Below are 20,606 nucleotides of genomic sequence, written 5' to 3'. Positions count from 1 at the left end.
TCATTATTCTACCATAAATTCTATCAAGCTACAGTCATGCCCAGTAGCCAATCCTTTTTCAATAAAGATGTCAGCCTAAGCAGCCTGTGTAAGTGCTAATGCTGTAGTGGAATACTTAAACATGCAATGAAGTTTTAATCAGGGCTTTCAAGAAACACTGGATTGAAATTCAAGCCTGTCAATAATCTACGTGTAACCTGATCATTTAACTTCTCTACACCTGAGCATGATGCTCTGAGCCACTCACAGAAGTATATCCTCTGAAGTCACTGACATCAAGTTGTCTAAGTCAGAAAGTTTAAATGAAATTTGAAAAAGTACTAACACCCATGCCTAAAGATCTAGCTTTGCACAGCAGAAAGAATTTTAGCTATAGTGGTCAGAAAAGGTGGTTGCTACTCACAGCTTGCTAGTTAGTAGCCACATGACCACATGACCAGTACATTATTGAACATCTTTCTACCTCAGTTTCCTGATCTGAAGGTAATGCCTTCGAGAGGTTACGAGGATTCCTTGATCTAGTAAAAGTAAAGCATTGGACACAGTAGCCAGCAAAAAGCAGACACTTGCATGTTAACAGAAAGATGGATGGAAGGTAACTCTGGGCAAAGTTTCCCAGCAAACAGAGACCTCATAACCAATGTTGGGGACCATTGAGGGCTGAATGCGAGTCCCCGTGACCTATGGGATTCCTTTATAAAGCATTCCCCACCACCACCACCACCAAAAAATAAATAAATAAATAAATAAAAATAAAGCATTCCCCCATATTATGGTCTGCAAATTGATAAGGAGAGCTATCATCTGGCTTAAAACAGGTCTAGGAGAAATTCTTGGAAGGGAGCCCAGGGATGAGAAGATAAGAGACCTCATTTTTGTCAGGAACACGAGAATAAAAACTTCCTCGGGGCTCACGGCGAGCCCGAGCCCAGAAGGGATCCCACGGAGACCTGATAAAGGCTGTACCCACCCGACCCCACCGACGCGCAGGCAGAGGGACCGCCGGGCGCCAGAGGGCGGGGGAGGGGAGGGGAGGGAAGGGAGGGAGGGGGCTGCAGACAGAGGCGCGGGGCCGCGCGGCGGGGAGGGCCCGGCCACCTGCCCGCCACCTGCCCCGCGTCTGCCCGCCGCCTTCCCCTACCTGATCTGGTTGTCACGGAATTTGTTGAGATGCGGTTGGTTGAGGTAAATGGTGCGGGCCGGCGCCTCCAGCTGGTCTCCAACAGACGTGGCCCGGGACATCTCATCCTCCGCCTTCCTGTAGCCCGAAGAAGGACGAACAGGTCCTGCAGAGACGGGGCGCGGGCAGGGAACCGAACACAAAGAAGTCAGGCCGGGCGGGAGCGGCGGACGCGGGCGACGGGCTAGCGGGCGGGGCCCCCGGGGAAGGATGCTCCGGGCGAGGCCAAGCGCCTATGTACCGTGGCTCCCCCTGGAGACCCGCCGCCGCAGCTGCTCCCGGCTCGCCCCGCCCCCGCCCGGGTCCCCGGGGCGCCGAGCGGGGAGCTCTCCCGCCGCCGACTCCGCCCCGCACCCCCCCCCCCGCCCGGCTGCGGCGCGAGGCCCGGCTGGGGCCTCCCCCCAACCCCCACCTGCCCGGGCGGGCTCCCCGCTTTGGGTCCAGGGACTGCGCTCCGGAGCCCGGTTCTCGGGCGGCTTTGACTGCGCTTAGGACAAAGATACCAGCAGAGGGGATGCGCCCTGCATTTCAGTCGCCGCATAAAAGGACGGAGAAAGCACATCGCCGTGCCCTACAAACGAGAGATGCCCGACCCTCAGGGTGATGGCTCGGCTCCACCGCGGGCCCGAGCGCCCCAGCTCCTCTCTCCCCCAGGGGCGCCCGGCCACCTGCGAGCGAGCGGTAGCGCTACCAATCCCAGCTCAGGGCGGGTGGGGGATGCGGGATCTTTCATTTATGGCTCCGGTGAGGCGTCTGTGGTCAAGATACAAGCAAGTCTGTCTCCTTAAGAGTTGATTTCAGCTCTATAGTCAAGGCTTTCTGTGAGCTCAACCTCCCCACAACCTTCAAGTAGGGAGGTGTCTGCATGGAGAATAATGGCACACCCATTACTCACACTACCACACCTGAGGACACACGTGCTTCAGCTACAACGTCTGTCCCTCCTCACAAGAGGCAACCCACCTCTAGAAGGGACCTTCAGGGAGGGGTGTCTGAAGTACAGGATCACAGAACAATAAATCCCCTGCAGAGGCAGCCTTCTCTCCTTTTCCTTGCGTGTATTTTCACTCTAATATTGGACATCTCATTTCAATAAACATCTACTTCACAGCTACAAGGAATATTCATTGACAGAGAAAAATCTTGGAATAGAATGTCTTGGCTACTTAAGTATGTCATCGTTTTAAAGAGATTATAATCCTATTATAATCTTTATCACAAGAGAGGGACAACCAAAACATGAAATCGGTTGAGAGCTGACATAGTATCCTCAAGAGTATTCATAGCTAGGTCCCTGGTCACAGCACCCTGGCTGTTCCCCATTTAGGGACTCCAACCTCAGATCCTCACTCCCTGCCTCCAGCCTCCACTCTCCCAGGCTCCTCTGGCTTCACAGGGGACTACTGGGCCCTCTGCTTAGTGACAAAGGGCAGCAGGGAGCAGAAGACCTCACTTCAAGACTGGCTGGCCTGAGAGCTCACTTCAGTCAGAGAAGGTTAGGTTTTTGTTTTTGTTTTTGTTTTTGTTTTTGTTTTAAGGTTAGGTTTTAAAGCATTTTCTGATTTAAGGCAGATAGGCTAGTTTCAAAATATTCCCTATATAAAAATATTGCTCTTCTCCCTGCCCACTTATCCCTCTTTATCTCCAGCATTTATCATCATTACTTGACATTATTTATTTACAATCTGTCTTCCCATGGCTCCAGGACAACAGGACGTGTTTTGTTCACTACAGTCATATCGGCACCTACAACAGTGCCTGACACATAATGGGCATTTATGTTTGCTAGTTGAATAAACCATTTGCACCCAAGTCTTATCAAGGGTCACTTTGAATTCTCCAGGCAGAGATGCAGTGATATGCACAGAGGGCTCAAATGCCATATACTCGTATGGGTCAGAATAGTTCATTGCTTAGACTGTGTTCACTCAGTGGCTCTCTATCCTGGCTGCACATTATCACCACCAAGAGAGCTCCCATAATGAACTAGATCCTGGGCCCAACCCCAACAGATTCCGACTTGTTTTACTCTGTTTTAAAGTAACTTAAGGGATGCCTGGGTGGCTCAGTGGTTGAGCACCTCCCTTGGGCCCAGAGTGTGATCTTGGAGTCCCACATGGGGCTCCCTGCATGGTGCCTGCTTCTCTCTCTACCTATGTGTCTGCCTCTCTCTGTGTGTGTCTCTCATGAATAAATACATAAAATCTTTTTAAAAAATAATAAAATAAAATAAAGTAACTTAAGAGGTGGGGGCCTGGGTCGCTCCCTCAGTTTAGCTCCCTTGGTTTAATGCTGACTCTTAGTCTCAACGCCGGTCTTGATCTCAGGGTTGTGAGTTCAAGCCCCACACTGGAGCCTACTTAAAAGCATGGAGCCTACTTAAAAATAGTAATAATAATAATAATAATAATAATAATAATGTTACCTAAGGCTTATAGGTGGGCAGCCACAGTTGAGAATCACTTGTTAATGCTGCTGGGAACGCAAATAAAATAAAATAAAATAAAAGACCTGGCTCCTGCTCTCAAAAACTTTAAGGTGCTAAAGTATAACCATGGTTACCGGTAAGCCACGGTTTATGACAAGTGACTAAGATCAGGCTTGAAGGCGCTAAGGAGGGTCAGGAGTCAGCAGCCTGTTTGTGCTTGAGGGGAGCTGGTCAGAACAGAGTTTGAGGACGGATATAAAAGCCTTAATGTATGGGTAAGATTTCTATTAGGAAAGAGGAGGACAAAGACAGTTGGGGTGAGAACAAGAAAGAGCTTCAGCCAAAGCCCAAGTAGACAAGATGTATAAGAAGCCAATTAAAATAAACAAACTTAAAATCAGCACTGAAGGTCCAGAGTGGGAAATAGAAGGAAAGCTCAGGTTGGCAGGGAGGAGAGGGGAGGGCCATTGAGGGATAGGAGGGGGGAAAGACTGGGAAGGACTTCAATGCCAGGCAAAGAAGCTTCAACTCCATCCTGAAGGTCATATGAAGCCCCAGACAGTCTCCACGCAGGGAACAAGTGCACCTGGCAGGGATATACAAGTAGGAGCAGAAAGAGGGGAGAATTTGCAGATAAGGAGGTCCAGGTAGGAAATTAATTCTACATCTAGAAGCAAGACATTAAAAAGCAAAAATTAAATGGAGAATGGGTAAAAAGAAAAAAAAATAGACAGGGAGAACCATCTCAAAGGAAAACCCTGCAAGACTTTTTTTGGACTGAATGTGTGGGCCAGAAAAAAAAAAAAAAAAAAGAATGGAACCAGTTTTCCCAAACAAGAATTTAAGTGTTGGATAACAAATATTGGGGTGCAAGATAATTACACAATTAGTGATAGAATTACATGAAATAATATCTCCCAAGCACCTACCATGCATGAGGCCAGCTCACCTTTCTACACTACAACAGGGCCAGCCCTAGAGTTTTATTCTAGGTAGCAATTGTTATAGTTCCCCCCTCCCTAAGACTCTGATAACTGTCTTCTACCTCAGTGGCCTCATCTTGACCCAATCCTGCTTTGGAGAAAAACTTAATCTTTTCAAAATATCACACATCTGTTGAAAATGTATCGCCTAAAGAAAACACTATACCATATATAGTGAAGCACGTTATGACTAAGGTTTCAAATTCAGACTCATGAGATGAATTCTGAGCTAATGCATTTTGAAAATACCACCATGCAAAATTAGAGGAGATGCTTACAACTCCCCCATATAAACAAGCACAGTGTCAGCAGACAGTGGGAGTTCAATAAATATCTGTTGAGAAAGAAACCAAAGAAAAAAGGATAAAGAGAAACAAGAGTAGGCAAATGGACAAGCACTAAGCTTGCCTATTACAAAATAGAAATGCAGACAAGACAGCTGCTGGCCAAAGGCACGAGGGCAGGAATATTGCCTTGCTCATGGTTCTAGCACCATCATCCTGAATAAAATACCAGGCACACAGTAGGCAGTCTGTAAACACAGATAAATAAAGGGCTAATGTAGCAGGTGCCTTTTGAGGTTGCCTACCCAGCTAATGAACCTCAGACTCCCTTGTCTGGTAACTGAACCTTTCCCCTCCTACATACAGGCCAGGGAGCCTCCAGACAGGTCTAAAAATGCAGTCCCCTTCATCCATTCACAGCTCTTTGCACGGGGGACAATTATTTGGCCCAAGCTAGACCATTAGGAGTCTTCTGGAAACTTCGAAGGGGGACTTAAGGAAGATGGTTTCTACATGTGGCTGCTCTATTAACATATACACTCCAGGTCTCTAATGGCCATCTTCTACCCAAGGAGTAGGCAGGGAAATAAAGGACTTCTTTTGGAATAAAGATGAAGCAATTTCATGGAGAGCTACAGAAACTATCCCAACAACTCCCTGGGTTCTGGGTAAAGTCCCCTCCTAGACCCTAGCCAGGGGTTCCATGACTCACCCCTCAATAACCAGAAATGCCAATCAATACTGTAAGGGTGCTCACAGAGAACCTATTTTTTCCCTTTAAGACAGATGAGTGAGTAAGGTTAAAGAGGAAGAATAAATATGTATTCACTTATACATCACCCTGGGGTGGGGGACAAGGTTTTAGGTGCCTCTAGCACAGGTGCCATTAGATGCCACAACCCACACTCAGGGAAGCCAGACCCAACAGTGGAACATCTTCATGGCAACATTTAAGTTGGTTGGTTTGGATAAGGCCCAGAAATTGGTGGAAGGTGACTGGTTAAATAAAGAAGACCCTCCTCTCTTCAGACTTTCTGCCAAGATAGGAGAAACAATTCTAAGAAACAGACATAGATGACAGGCATGTCTCCTGGTGAAGGGCATTCTCAAGGAGGATGGATAAAGAATAGGGAAGGGGCAGAGAAAACCAGACTAGTTCTCATACATAGGCCACTGACACCAACAACTCTTGCACAGGCCCCAGCCACACTGTGGCTCTAGCTTGCCTATTAATCTCTTCCTACTCACTCTGTTCATGTCCTTAGAGTATTTTCATTTTACTAAATGGCCCAAATTTCTCATTTCATTCACATAACATAGGGATGGGCAGTCACTAGCTAGGAAGCAGGGCAATGCTAGGCCTCCCACGGGCAGGCAGCAGACAAAAGTGAGGACAATGCCTCATGTCTACTTATTACATAAATTAATTCCATGGAGAGAGTTCTGGAAAGAGAAGGAAAAATCTTAACAGGTTTCTGAAATTTGTTCCTATCTAATTAATTATATGTTATTTAATGATTATTTATATATTATACATGTTAGTGTGAATGAAATTGGTCCAGGGAGTTAAGAACTTCAGAGAGTCAAACACAAAAGGGGAGTTAATATAAGGTCAATTTTTACTAAGCATTTCATTGCCTTAAGCAACATAGGAATAAAATCCTTTACTCTGAGCTGCCATATTTTTCTCTAACTCAGAATATACTGGTGACTTATCTAGTCCACATCCCTTGCAAAGAAGTCTCACTATCTCACAGTAGAAACTCTTGGGAAAGAAATGCTCTAGGCTTCCTAAATGAGAAGCCCATTAAAGTGTGGAGGCTTTCCCCAGAACTTCTATAACTAGCTCTGTGGGAAGTCAGACCTTGGCTAGACATTGTTGTAGAATAGAGAATTTGGCTGGTCTCTGTCCTGCTTTCTGGGGAGGCTTCTAAACCCTTAGAAATGCCCCAGTGACAAGTGTTTCTTCATTATTTGTGGTGAGGCCCTGGGACCACACTCAGTTTTATGCTAGTAAGGTGACCCTGGTGGGCCCCTAGACCATTTTAGAATGGGGGGTGACCATGCCGTGGAAAAACCAACCATGTGATTAGAGGGTTGGGGTCTGACCTCCCAATTCTGGGGAGAAGGAGGGCTGGAGATTGGAATTCAACCATGTGGCCAATGATCTGATTAATAATGCTATGTAATGAAACCCCAATAAAAACTATGGACACCAAAGCTCAGGTGAGATGCCCTAAGGACACAGAAGCTTCCCATGTGGGATCCTCCCAGACCTCATCCTGCGTGTCTCTCTTCATCTGGCTGGTCCTGATTTGTATCCTTAGGATAAAGACTGTAATCCTGAATATAGTGCTTTTCTGAGTTCTCAGTTATTCTAGCTTATTATTCAAACTGAAGAGGTAATGGGAATCCTTGAATTTGTAACTATTTGGCCACAAGTACAAAAAGTCTAGGCATCCCAGAGCTTGAAGCTGCTGTCCGAAGTGAAGGAGGTCTTCTAGAAAATTATGCCCTTAACCTGTGAAGTCTGAGCTAACTCTGGGTACTTAGTATTACAACTGAACTGCAGACATTACTCTGTGAACTCTAGAATGACAGAACCAAAAGGGAAACTTTACGAATAATCACAGAAGTATATCAGGTCAAACACAAGATAGGATTAAAAGCCAGATCTGCAGAAACTTGAATCCAATGTACCCATTAGGACAGGCTGCCTCTATGAGCTTCGGCAAGTCAGGACACCATCTGAGCCCTGGCTTCTTCATCCACAAACAGAAATCAATGATATAAATCAAGGGTTGGCAAATTTTCTGTAAAGGGTCAGACAGTAAATATTTTAGGCTTTGAGCTACATACAGCCTCTCTTTTTTAGACACAAAAATCTTAAAAATATAAAAACCATTCTTCACTCACAGGCCAGACTTGACCCACAGGCCATAGTTTGCTGAACCTTCACATAAACTAAGTTCTTCACAGTTAACAACACGATTATATCCTAACTGCTACCTTAAGGAAATATTAAATATCTCCCCTATCAACAAAACAGAGCATAAAATTCCTAGTAAACAGGTTCTTCGGACTTTGGTTACTGGAGTTAAGTTGATTATGCATTATCTCCTAATTTTGCATGCACTTTAAAAGTATGTAAAAGGTTATTCTCTTTGCCTCCAGAAAAATTTCCAGAAAAACAGTACGATCATCATAGAGCTTCATAACAAGAAGCACGTGTGTGTGCACAGGTGTGGGTGTATGCACACACACACACACACACACACACACACACACCTCCTTTTCCCAAAAGGGTTTCAAGTTCAACTCTGGCCTCTACTCTATATTTACAAAGATGCTTCATAATCCCTCAGAACACAGACACAAAGCAGTCCAGCAGCTGGGGAAGCACTTGAGCTGGTTATTTCTCCTAATCAAACGAACAAAATGAAAATGCAGTGCAAAGGCAAGATGTGATTATTCTAGCCCTGGCGGACACATTTCAAAGGTCTTTTCTAGACACCACTTTGCACAAACTACATCTCTCCAAATATAGCATCTGTGATCCACTTCCACCCAAGAATTGAAAAGAAAAACAAAGAGAGAGGGACACTTTTTACTGCCAATACTTATTGGCTTCTCTTTTCTCTTTTTCAGGGATAAAGAAAGTGAGAGGGGGAAGTAACTGGCCCTGAATTACTTAGGATTTGAAATATTGTTGGCTGCTACATTTATATAAGCACATATTGGGCCCTTCCTAGATCTAGGGCATTTTGCCAGGTAGTAGGAGGGAAAGGTGTACAGCATAGCCATGGACTTACACTTTGGTAGAAGCAAAAGAAACAAGAGAGACCAAGAAATAGGAGAATCCAGGGGACAGAGATGACTGCCAGTCCCATCTAGGGCCAAAGAACTGGGTGACTTCATGGATGAAGCACTTGAACTAGGCTTACAAAAACGAGTATGGTGGTATAATTTGGTTGTGTGGAAAAACAGTGTTCCAGGAATAATGGCATGTGAGCAAAAACACGTGCCAGCGATACTTTATTTACAACCTCATTGGCTTCAGCACCATGGGTGAAAGTGGAGCCACAGTAATTTGAGGTTTTGTTTCCAGTAAGTACAGGAGAACAAATCAGCCTTCTGTTCCTCAAAACCCATTCTATACCTTAGATAATTCACAAATGAGGAATTTTAATGTAGTGAAGGCAAATGTGTTTTTAAGGAAATATCTTTAATATCCAAAAGCATAAACAACCCACAAGACATCCTAGGTTTTACAATACTGAATTCAGAGGATTTTCCTGTATGGACTGGATTGGCTACGGCTTAAAAATACAAGCCCAGTGGGTTCTCTGTAGCAGCTCCCTGTGTTGCTAGGATAGATATTCATTACTCCTGGGGCCAGGAAACAGGGTGCAAATTAAGGACACCAACCTTAAAAATCACAATTCAGTATGCATGAATGCTATTTTGAACAGTGAATCCTAGGAGAGGTACAGTTTTCTCTGAAGTTGCTTCGCCTCTCCACAGCATTTGGAAGACACACAACACCTTGGCCAGGGGTGTTTAGATTCACTGAACATTGTCTCACAGCCAGCTCACCTGTCCGGTGTCATCAGTGACCAACCTCTTTCTTGCTTGAGGTCATCAGCCACCTCAGAAGCCCTGACAGGATCAGCCCCTGGAAGGCCCAATGGCTTTTAAATCTGCTCCCAGACCACATGAGAAGTATAGGTGGCCAATTCAGGAAAATGAGAGCTCGTATTACTCCTGTTTTATCCTCATGAATGTCATATGTCTCCCCTTTGATTGGGGAAACTTCCGTCAGAGAGGAAAAAAATTAAGATGTTTCTTCTCGGATTGATTTCTTCTCTCCCCACCTTTCGTCCTTTCACCTCCTAAAGATCAAAAGGACAGGCAAGCTTTTTAGTGTACATCCCTGACATCATTCTCTTTCTGGATTCTAAACAATCCTTTACAAACCCACTGAGATAGCTCTTCTTCAATGAAGAAAATGCTGAAAGTCAAGCCCTCTAGGTTCTATTTTAAATACTATAAAAGGAGGAAAAACTAATCTACAAAACCTCAAGAATTTAAAAATAGAGCTACCCTATGACCCAGCAATTGCACTGCTGAGTATTTACCCCAAAGATACAGATGCAGAAAAACTATGGGACACCTGCACTCCAGTGTTCATAGCAGCAATGTCCACAATAGGGAAACTGTGGAAGCAGCCATGATGTCCTTAGATGAATAGATAAAGAAGATGTGGTCTAAATACACAATGGAATATTGCTCAGCCATCAGAAAGGATGAATACCCACCATTTACACCAATGTGGATGGAACTGGAGGGTATTATGCTGAGTGAAATAAGCCAATCAGAGAAAGACAATTATCATATGGTTTCACTCCTGTGGAATATAAGAAATAGTGAAAGGGACTATAAGGAAAAGGAGGGAAATTGAGTGGGGAAAAACTACAGAGGAAGACAAACCATGAGAGACTCCTAACTCTAGGAAACAAACAAAGGGTTGCAGAGGGGAGGAGGTTGGGTGGATGGGGTAACTGGGTGACGTGTACTAAGGAGGGCACTTGACGGGATGGGCACTGGGTGTTATACGTTGGCAAATTGAATTTAAATAAAATATTTTTTAAAAAATTTATTTAAGTCTCTTTATAAACAAAAGGCTAGCTTGCTTATCACTGCTATTTCTGAAAGGCACAAGGTGAAGACACCTTGATATTTCTCTTGGTGGTGGAGGCTCCAAGTGCATGGAAATCAAATGTCAAGAACAAGAGAAAGGCACATTCATTTGCTCCAACTATTATCCTGCTTCACATGTATATCTGCCTGTCATGTTTGCTTCTCTCCACTGGTCATGTGAACCCCACACCTTTTACTTCTATCAACAATCTTAATGTAACCTTCAAAATTACACGCAATCAGATTTGGAAGAGCCAACAAAGAGGCCAACTTAATTCCTATTTCCACTAAAACAACATTCTTTTCCAGTGTGATGGCTTTTCCTGACTTTCTTATTGATGTGACATTTTGTGTATCACGTTTCTTCTCAGACACAGAAGTGAGAAAGTTCCAAATACGGAAAAATCTTTAAAAAGGAGGAGTAATGCCAAAGAAATGCAGATGGAGTCCGTTAAATCCCCAGCATCCTCCACCAATTTGTGTTGCCAAACCAATCAGCTGTCTTTGCCATGTCACTGAGAGGTCATAAATAGTTATGGTAAGAAGCACAACAATATCTTGTTGAGCCTGGTCTAAGCACTCCATATGTATTAATCCATATAATTCTCAAAACAATCATGAGGAGCATGTTTCTTTTGGAAATAATGAGAATGAGGTAATTTACCAACTAGCTCAGTATCTATGAGTTGAATTTTGTTCCCTACTATACGAGTCATTTATAGGATCTACCTTGTAAATAATTTGGGGAGAGGCTTCAAGGAGTTTCCTAAAATAGACAAATATTTGTTGACTGTCTTTTACCCTGAATAGATTTTGGTTTATTATTTTTTTTATTTAACTGAAAGTACATCCCCAGAGTCTATGCACAAAACAAAGCAAAACAAAACTCCCCCAAATGCCAAGTTCACAGGCAGCATGGAGGTGACAATAGTGATTATGAGATTGGGTGCTTAAACTAGGAAAGCCAAGTCTCTAGAGATTCAAGTGCCCCAAAAGCAGGAACATATATACAAGAAAGCAGTAAATCAAGCAGGCAAGCAAAAAAGATTGAGGGAGACAGGAAGTTACTCATACATCCAAGGTTCAGAATATTCTATGTGCACAATGCCAATGTCAAAACTCTCTCCCTGCATTCAGAGAACTTGTAATCTGATGAAAACAAATGGATGCAGAGTAACACAGTGCACAATGTGAACGGTTTCCTTTCTGGATTATCTTCCTTTTGGGGTGTTCTCCACCTGCCAACAACTCATCCTTAAGCTGTAGCTCAGGGTCCCTCTCCTCTGAGAAGTCTTCGCTCTTCACACATCCCCAGGTTGGATAAGATGCCCCTCCTCAGATACAGACAGGCAGTGAATTCAGTTCCTCCAGGAGGGCATTTTTCTCAGTCTTACACAACCTATATAACGATATGCAACTGTTTAGTTTGTGCATTTTCCATGTTATAGTCACTGTTTATGGATCTTTCTGATTGAAAGGTCTCCAATTGGAAAAGTATAGGCTGTGCCTTGTTGATATTACTATCCTCAACATCTTTGGGAGGGAAAGAAGGAACAGTGAACACTATGGGTATGTGGGGCCTAAGAGAAAGACTAGTACTTCCAAGTGGAGTAGAAAGGGGGGTGGTATTGGTTGGAGAGATTTAGGAGGTCTCTCACTGAAAAGCCAGCAACTGAGCTCTATATAAAGGACTCTAAAGGGTAAAACAATGGAGAAGGACGTCCACAGAGTAAGACAAAGCCATGGGTAAATATGTGATGTGAGCAGCTCTCATGCAGCCTTCTGGGATGTCCTCTTAGGAATATGTTCTACTCCCCTCCATACCTGGACAGATACAGAAGAGCAACAATAGCATTTAGTTTTGCTTCCCTATACAACACTGTCTCTGAAGACCAGAGCAAAGAGTAGGGAATGGAAAGACCATTTTGTTTTTTGGGGTTTTTTTTTAAAGATTTTATTTATTTCTTCATGAGAGACACAGAGAGAGAGAGAAGCGGAGACGCAGGCAGAGGGAGAAGCAGGCTCCATGCAGGGAGCCTGATAAGGGACTTGATCCCAGGACTCCAGGATCATGCCCCCAGCCGAAGGCAAGGGCTAAACCACTGAGCCACCTAGGGATCCCCGGAAAGACCATTTTGATAGACAAGGTGTAAGAGGCTCAATGACCAAGTGGTGAAAACATGTACAAAAGTACACAAGTGGAGAGTAAAAAAATGCTGTAATAGAGCTACACGTTGGGGAAGGTGTTCACACAGAGGAAGGGTCTCTAGCTGTCAGTTAGTGAGCCTTGGGCACCAGAAGGACAACAGCTGATTTTAGAAGCAGATTAAAGAAATTAATAACAAAGCCTTGCAAGTGACTGGATGACAGGAGAAGGAAAGACCAAAGGCTTGCCAATTTCTGATGCTCTTCCTTTTTACCTATGGATTTTTGACCATTTAAGCAATTAGTTTCCCCTTGAATGAAAAGATTTTCACAATTGACTATTAAATTGTAAAGTTAATGCAATCAAATACACTACCTGTGTAGTAGGATATCCTTATGACCAATAAATCTATAAAGATGAGAATTTGAGGCCCAAGTAATACAAGCATTACATACTACTCTTGGACAAGAGTTCAACCTACCAAAAGCATTATTTAAATAGACTGAGTATTACAAAAACCTGCCAGAATTTTCCCAAGTTCTCACTAACATCTGACATACAATCCTGGATCATAACTAAGTTTCTGTGGCATACTCCGCTTGCAAATCCTTTGCCGATGCATTAGCAACAAAGGTGGTCACAACCAGAATCCTATATTGTTTCCAGGGCTTTCCTTTTATTACCTTTTACTCTGCTGACAATCCAACTCAGTTCTATATATACCTGTGGCTGAAGATGTTGGGGAGAGGGAGAGAACACTATTCAAGGGACCATACCACTAAAGAATTTAGGGACCTCTTCTGAAATAGACCTCTTGGAAGGAGATAAGTGGACTTATAAAATGGGAGGAAAGGCCCACAAAAAAAAAAAAATAGCTCTCCAAAAGATCAGTAAATATGATGTGACTAAGACCTGAATAGCTCTTAAAATTCTGCAATTAGTCCAAGCCAGTAAGATGGTGACAGGCCCACAGGCTGGAACTTGCCAAGCCTAGTTCTAGAGGTTCTCACTGGACCAGCATCACAGCTCAAGGCTCTTCCATACCAACTCTGCTGCCTTCCTTCTTTTCTGTTACAGGCAGCAGATCAACACTGCTGTAAGAAGGCTCTCTCAGCTCAATCCCATACCACCCCACCTCTACTTTCATCTTTCAGAGGCATTGCCCCTTAGAAACCTCTTCTACTCCTAACCCCATCTCAGTGTCCATTGTCCCTAGATCTAGTGTGCCCTGGTTGCAACTTCCATTTTTCCATTCACAGAAAGAGCAGTTTCTGCTTTCATGTGAATAATCACAGCAGTGGCTGAACCGCTATATAGTGGATTGACAGATGTACCAACAGCAAAGTGAAACACACAGTACTTCCAAAGAGATAGCGAGGCAACAAAGGATCGAGCACCAGTAATAAAAAGACCATCCCATTTACCCTAGAGAGGCACAATCCAGAGGATCCAGGAATAGAAAGACAAATCACCAGTGAAGCTCTCCAAGTGTTTAACGAGGCCAATATCAGAAGTACACATTCCGTGAGGAAATAATTCAATTTCAATCTTCAGCCCTGAGACACATGGAAGGCCCTCAAAGCTAGTTGGCAGAACAAGGGATAAGGTTATTGGAACTTATTTTCTTAAGACATATTTCCCTTTTTTTTAGGATTTTATTTATTTATTCATGAGCGACACACAGAGGCAGAGACATAGGCAGAGGGAGAAGCAGGCTCTCCACTGGGAACCCAATGCAGGACTTGATCCCAGGCCCCCAGGATCACATTATGAGCGGAAGGCAAATGCTCAACCACTGAGCCACCCAAGTGCCCCATAAGACATATTTCTTAAGAAAAATGCAAATAAAGCACAATTGCTTTTCAAGTGCATGGTTTGAAATGTATTGCCTCAAATCTTTGTAAGTAGAGATGCTTTATTTAAACCTCATTCCCCAGAATATATCAGGTGTTGCTTAGATTCAAACATCTCCTTGTCCAGCCTCATCTCTCACTGCTGCAGCGATCACTCAAACTTGGGACTTCTTGGACCATTTGCAGCAGCGAATGAGGTGAGTTCTCTTTATCACAGTGTGACGCCCATGGCTCCTAATTCTTTCTTCACTTGGGAAGCGACATATAGGAGACAGTAGCCACAGAAGGGCTCATGCTGGGACCCTGCCTCCCCATGTTTCCCCAGCTCCTGCATTTGTGAGCACACCTTCCTTTGCACCTTTACCCTTCCCACTCTTGCTTCTCTTCCCCGCTGGTTGCGTTAATCTCTCAACAGATTGCTAGGTCCACCTTGATCTGTGCTTTCAGAAGACAGACAAATCTTGACCCAGAGACTTCCAGGCATTGAGGCAGAGTGCACAGAAGATGTCAGGGGGCCAAGCAGTTGACTGGAGGCATCATCCTGGCCACAGCATATATACTGAAATTCTATTATGGCTGGTAATACCTTTCTCTCTATTGAAAACCTATTTTAGGGCAATCATGGCCTTACGTAGTCAGGGCTAAGGTGGAAGCAGTGCAGTAACCTCAGCACACAAGCAGCCAGCCAGATACCAAAACAATGTATCATACTCATGTACTGAATAAAAAGCAAACCTGATCATTTTATTCCTGATTAGGTTTTTACCACTTTCTGCTGAAACAATATAGTATGAAATCCAAGGGGGAAAGCTTGATTTACTTTAAATAGTGTGAACTTTAATGATGTGGAAAATATTTCTTAACTTTAATTTTCTGAAATATTATGTAAATTCCTTCTTTTTGTACATTTCATAGGACATGCATCTCTAAGCTTTATCATTGCCAGTGTGTACAGAGAACAAAAATATAAGCATATGATGTAAAAAAGAAGCCACATAATTCAAACATGTAATGTTTGACAAAGATGATAAAAAGTAACTTTATTCTTCACTCCATGGATTATAGGGGAACACATTCATAAAAGCCAATGGCACCCACGGTGTTTCCTATTCCTCTCCATTCTCAAACCATACCTCCCCCTGGATATTTTCTCTGCCAGAACTTTCTCCTCTATTGGCTTTAATTCTCTCTTCCTCTTAGAGGATAACTTGAACTTTCAGAGAAAGTCTTGCTTTGGGGTCCTTAAAGTCAAGGACTGTCTTATTTCCCTAGAACTCTCTGGCATTTACCATGTGCTCAAATTGAATAAATGGATTGTCTTTATATTGTGGAGGGCAGGAAATCCCTCCAGGAATGACTGGCCTGAATTAGAAGTAGTTCAGCATCCTCCCTTGCAATTACTTCCCAAATATTTTGGTTTATCTTTCAATCCCACATCCAGGCTGTCTGTCACGCGCGCTGGGGGTGACAACCGTCCAGGGATGAGGGTAAGGGAATGAGGAAAAGAAAAGAGACACAAACAGAGTGGGGAGCAGGAGGGACATATGGCCGGATTCAGCCACAATGCCAACTTTATTTGTGTTACTCACTCTTTTATAGAGCAGGGTTGTATATTAGGCAGGATGTCCTAGGCTTAGTTCTTCAAACATGTCTTTTCAAACATATAGCGATAGTATGCGCCCTAGAATAGATAGCCAAGGTATGCGCTCTTAGATAGCAATGGTAAGCGTCCTTGATCCACAAGCCTTTGGATGAGGATCCAGGTCGACCTGGTGAGACAGGTCGGCCGTGGTTGGAAGAGTCACAGAGAGCCCTTGCTCAATCCATTAACCCCTTCCTGGCACGTGGCTCCGAACAGCTGTCAGGAAATACCATCAGTTCTACACCCGCTCCTAACCTGAACGGATCCTGAATTAAGACTACTTCTCTTCCCGTCGGCTCCTGCTGCCCCAGATCATCCTGTCACCATTCCTCACCTGGGCACTGCAGTAACTTCCCATCCTCCTTCTGCCTTCCACACAGGAGGAAGACTCATATTTTTAAATGCAACCCCAGATCTGGTGAACCAGTTTCCCACTACATTTTGAGTAGCAAGCAAACTCCCCACCATGGGCTAGCAAGGCTCTATCCCAGACACACAGTTCCAGAGGTGGGACTCCCTTCTTCTACAACTTCACTTCTCTGGTTTCTTATTGCTTGGGTCTCTGCTCAAATGTCACATCTTTAAAGAATTCTTCTTTAATCATGCTATCTACAGTAGTTCTCTCCTTTGGTCATTTGTTATCCAGGCTTTCTTTAGAGTAGTGATAACCTTATAAGTATCATTTATCCACGTGTCATCTGTCTACCCTCTAGAATTTAAGCTGCATTAGCTGAGCTTTTCTTGTTCTCTGCTTTCCCTCGGGTGCCTGATACATGTGTTTGGTACTTGCCTTTTGAATGATTCGATGAATTCAATCTGCTTTAAACAAGTCTTAGCAAATCTACCCAACTCTGTTGCTAGGGTTTATCAATCACCTGGCATATATCAACATTACCCCTATCATCACTTCTTTTCACTATCACCATAAGTAGACATATTGTCACTTGGTAGGCCAGGCTTTGGGCCTTGCTTTACTAGTTTCCCAAACCCATAATGTTTTATCTATAATTTAAAGCTTAATATATAAGATTTGACCCCTTTATCTGAGTGATGAAAATAATACCTACTTTGCCTAATAATTGTATAATGCTAAGGCTGAGACCTTGAGTTTGAAAAAGGTAAGTAAACTACAAAGTTCTGTAATAAAATAAGGAAGTTATTATAAAATCGCAGAATACAGTCATTAGTGACTATGTGCTAATAATTAAACTTCCATTTCTTAAGACCTCCCTACCAACTGCCAGATGCTGCCCATATAAACCCATATTTAATTCACAACCACCCTCTGAGAGTTATCATCACCCTTTAACAGATGAGAAAATTGAGGACCTGTGAGGTTTAAGAGCTGATCAAGGTCATTTAACTCATAAGTGATAATATTCAAAGTTCAGATCTAGTTCTGCCTGGTTTCATTGATCAGGCTTTGAAATTAGACAATATTGTTTTATAAAGATGTTACACAATAATAAAAAAGTCATCCAAGAATCTATATAATATTATTGGCAGGAGCAAATGGAAGAATTTTTAATGTAAACACAATGACACAGTGAGAGAGTGATCAAGTCACACAAGGCAGCCAGGGGAGTTCTTCTGGTGTTCCGAGTGTCCCCGTGGTGCCCACCTGCATTTCTGAAATAGGCAGAAGCCCATGCATTACCCATCAATGCCATGGAGAACATAAAACAAACACCTGTGTCCAAATGTGATCCAAATGTAAGAATAAAGGGCAACAAAAAGTTCCGGCAACATGAAGAAATATGCTAAGTAAGAAGACAGGGTTTGAAAAAGCAGCTACATTGAGACAAAGCTGCACATGTTTCAAGTTACTTGGTCAGTTACGTCAAACAATTTACCCAAATATAATTTCTGAAAATAAATGTGCTAGAACAGTTCTTTTTGGCTTCTTAGTTGGCCTATGTAACATTCAAAATGAGACTTATTTACTTCCCATTTTGAATTTTGTGATTACCTTTAGGACAACTTGAAATCTGAGATTTGAAAAAACATTAAGCAAAAGTTCAAAGTCAAAAGCTAATGATCTAATAAGCAAATTAGACTGCTTTATAGGAAAATTAAAAATACTATAGCCAACCCCAAAAGAGAATTCTTTGAAGAAGATATAGAATTACATTTTATACATGAAACATACAACGACTCATCGTCACAAAGGCCTCGCTCCACATATGTGTTTGCCCGAGTCAGTGCTCTTTCTCTTTCTCACTGTCCCTATGATTGTGTGGAGCACTCATCTGCCAAGTGGCTGCTCCCGTAGGTTAGAAACACAGTCTTTTTTTTTTTTTTTAATTTATTCACAAGAGACCCAGAGAGAGAGGGAGAAGCAGGCTCCATGCAGGGAGTCCAATGTGGGACTCAATACCGGGACCCCAGGATCACACCCTGGGCCGAAGGCAGGTGCTAAACCACTGAGCCACCCAGGGATCCCCAGAAGCACAGTCTTACAGTAAATACAAAGCTACTCAACTCTACGGAAAGCCCACACACCTGACACTGATGTTGTTAATACAACAATCTCATCACAACAGCCATACCAGGTGTTACTCAAGTCTAATCCAAAGTCCTAAATCCACTTGATGAAAGCAAAGAACAGATCTCACCATCTTCCCAATCCCAAATACACTCTCCTGAGAGGTGCTGGATACAGGTGCCAAATTTTTTTTATAAGGACAAAGTTCTAAATTAAAGAGCTATTAACTGATATGGTTGTAGTCATCAAACAAAAAGGTCACAGTGCCAAGAGAGCACTTGCTAAATAACTGAACATCAGCTCCCATGATGCCTCAAAGCCAACATAATGCCCTGTCAAGAATCATTATTCCCAAGAACTTCTCTGTATTTATTTAGTTTATATATATTATATATAATATATACAGTTCTTTTTATATTATTATATATAATAATATTTATATTCCAACCAGGAATTCTTCTAAGCTGGTCCACTTAGAGTCTTGATTTCATGTTTCAGATCACAAGGGCAGTCCCCATGTCCACCCTTCCTTTTACCAATATTACTCCTATGCCTTAGAATTCTAGTTAAATCCTATAGTTTCCTTGACCAAAAAATCACACATTAACCTGATAAACGTTTCTTTTCCTACTGTGCTTTTCACAGCTCATGTTGAAAATTTTTACTATTTTAAGGTTGCCCTCAAGTTTTTATCATTGAGAAGCACTGTAAAGACCCTCTGTTAATTTCTCCAGCAGGTATAAATATCCCAAGCAGAGTACTGACAAGTATAATTACGAATAACCAGAAAACCAAAGATTATTTCATTGTGGCTATCCAAAGTGCATTAAATATGGCTATTTCCGAACATTTTCCTTATAACACAATTTGTGTGTGCATGTATAAATTCTGACTAATAAGAATAATATTGATCAGATAACAGAGACTAACCCTGTGCTGTCCAATATGGTAGCCACCAGCCACATGTGACTACTGAATACTTGATATACCACTAGTCAGAATTGAGGTATGCTAGAAGTGGAAAATACACAGCAGATTTTGATTATTTTTATATTTAAAAAGGAAGTAAAATGTCTCAATTTTTCATATTGACTACACACTGAAATAACATTTGGGATATATGGACTTAAAAGAAATACACTGTTAAAATACAAATATGCTCATATTAGATTTTTATTTCACAACACTGGGTTGGCAGTTGTAACTTCATTATTATCTTACCTGTCAACACAGTGCATAGCCCGCCTTACCCCTCAAACTCACAACTTGTATCTAAAGGAGGAAAAGTAATTTTACTTATTTTTTTTCTTAAAGATTTTATTTATTTACGAGAGACACAGAGAGAGAGACAGACATAGGCAGAAGGAGAAGCAGGGGTATTCGATCCCAGGACCCTGAGATCACACCCTCAGCTGAAGGCAGACGCTCAACCACTGAGCCACCCAGGCACCCCGGAAAAGTAATTTTAATACCAGCTTCAGGGAAACTTAACAGGGAAGATAGATCTATACCCAGAATCACTGCCTAATGCTGAGTACCAGCACTTTCTCTAGCTACAACTTAGCCTACTGGTAAATACCCCGCTAGCGGTGATTTAGACACCAAAATGCCTGTCTGTAGAGAAACCCAAGTTGATGTAAGAGTGTTTCACTAATATCAAAACAGGTTTTTTTTTCTTTTTTTTTTAAACAGTTTTCTTATACAAAAACTTGAGTTCTGCCTTAAAGGTAAGCCCATATTTTGTTTATTCTTGTTTCTAGGAAGATTAACAAATTAGACATTTCCTATAACTCAGATTAGAGACAATTAGAGGGAAAAAGATCATTATAGTCAACCACATGTCAGTTAGAAGTGACTGTCCACAGCGAGGAAGGGCACAGAACTTCACAGGCCCCACAAGTGTAC

At 42.6% G+C, this 20,606-nt stretch overlaps 1 protein-coding gene across 1 annotated transcript in view; it reads right to left on the bottom strand.

Moving 5' to 3' along the window:
• Nucleotides 1–20,606, bottom strand: part of LOC121496476 (phospholipid-transporting ATPase IB-like) — a 593,036-nt gene that overhangs the window by 498,147 nt on the left and 74,283 nt on the right. The window contains exon 2 of the mRNA XM_041764812.1: nucleotides 1,142–1,286. Within this exon, the coding sequence (XP_041620746.1) occupies nucleotides 1,142–1,286 (145 nt within the window). The remainder of the gene's footprint in view (nucleotides 1–1,141; nucleotides 1,287–20,606) is intronic.

Source organism: Vulpes lagopus, chromosome 8 (assembly GCF_018345385.1).
Source record: "Vulpes lagopus strain Blue_001 chromosome 8, ASM1834538v1, whole genome shotgun sequence".
Taxonomy (NCBI): domain Eukaryota; kingdom Metazoa; phylum Chordata; class Mammalia; order Carnivora; family Canidae; genus Vulpes; species Vulpes lagopus.
The sequence above is the reverse complement of the archived record's forward strand: the minus strand, read 5'-3'. Positions and strand labels throughout refer to the sequence as shown.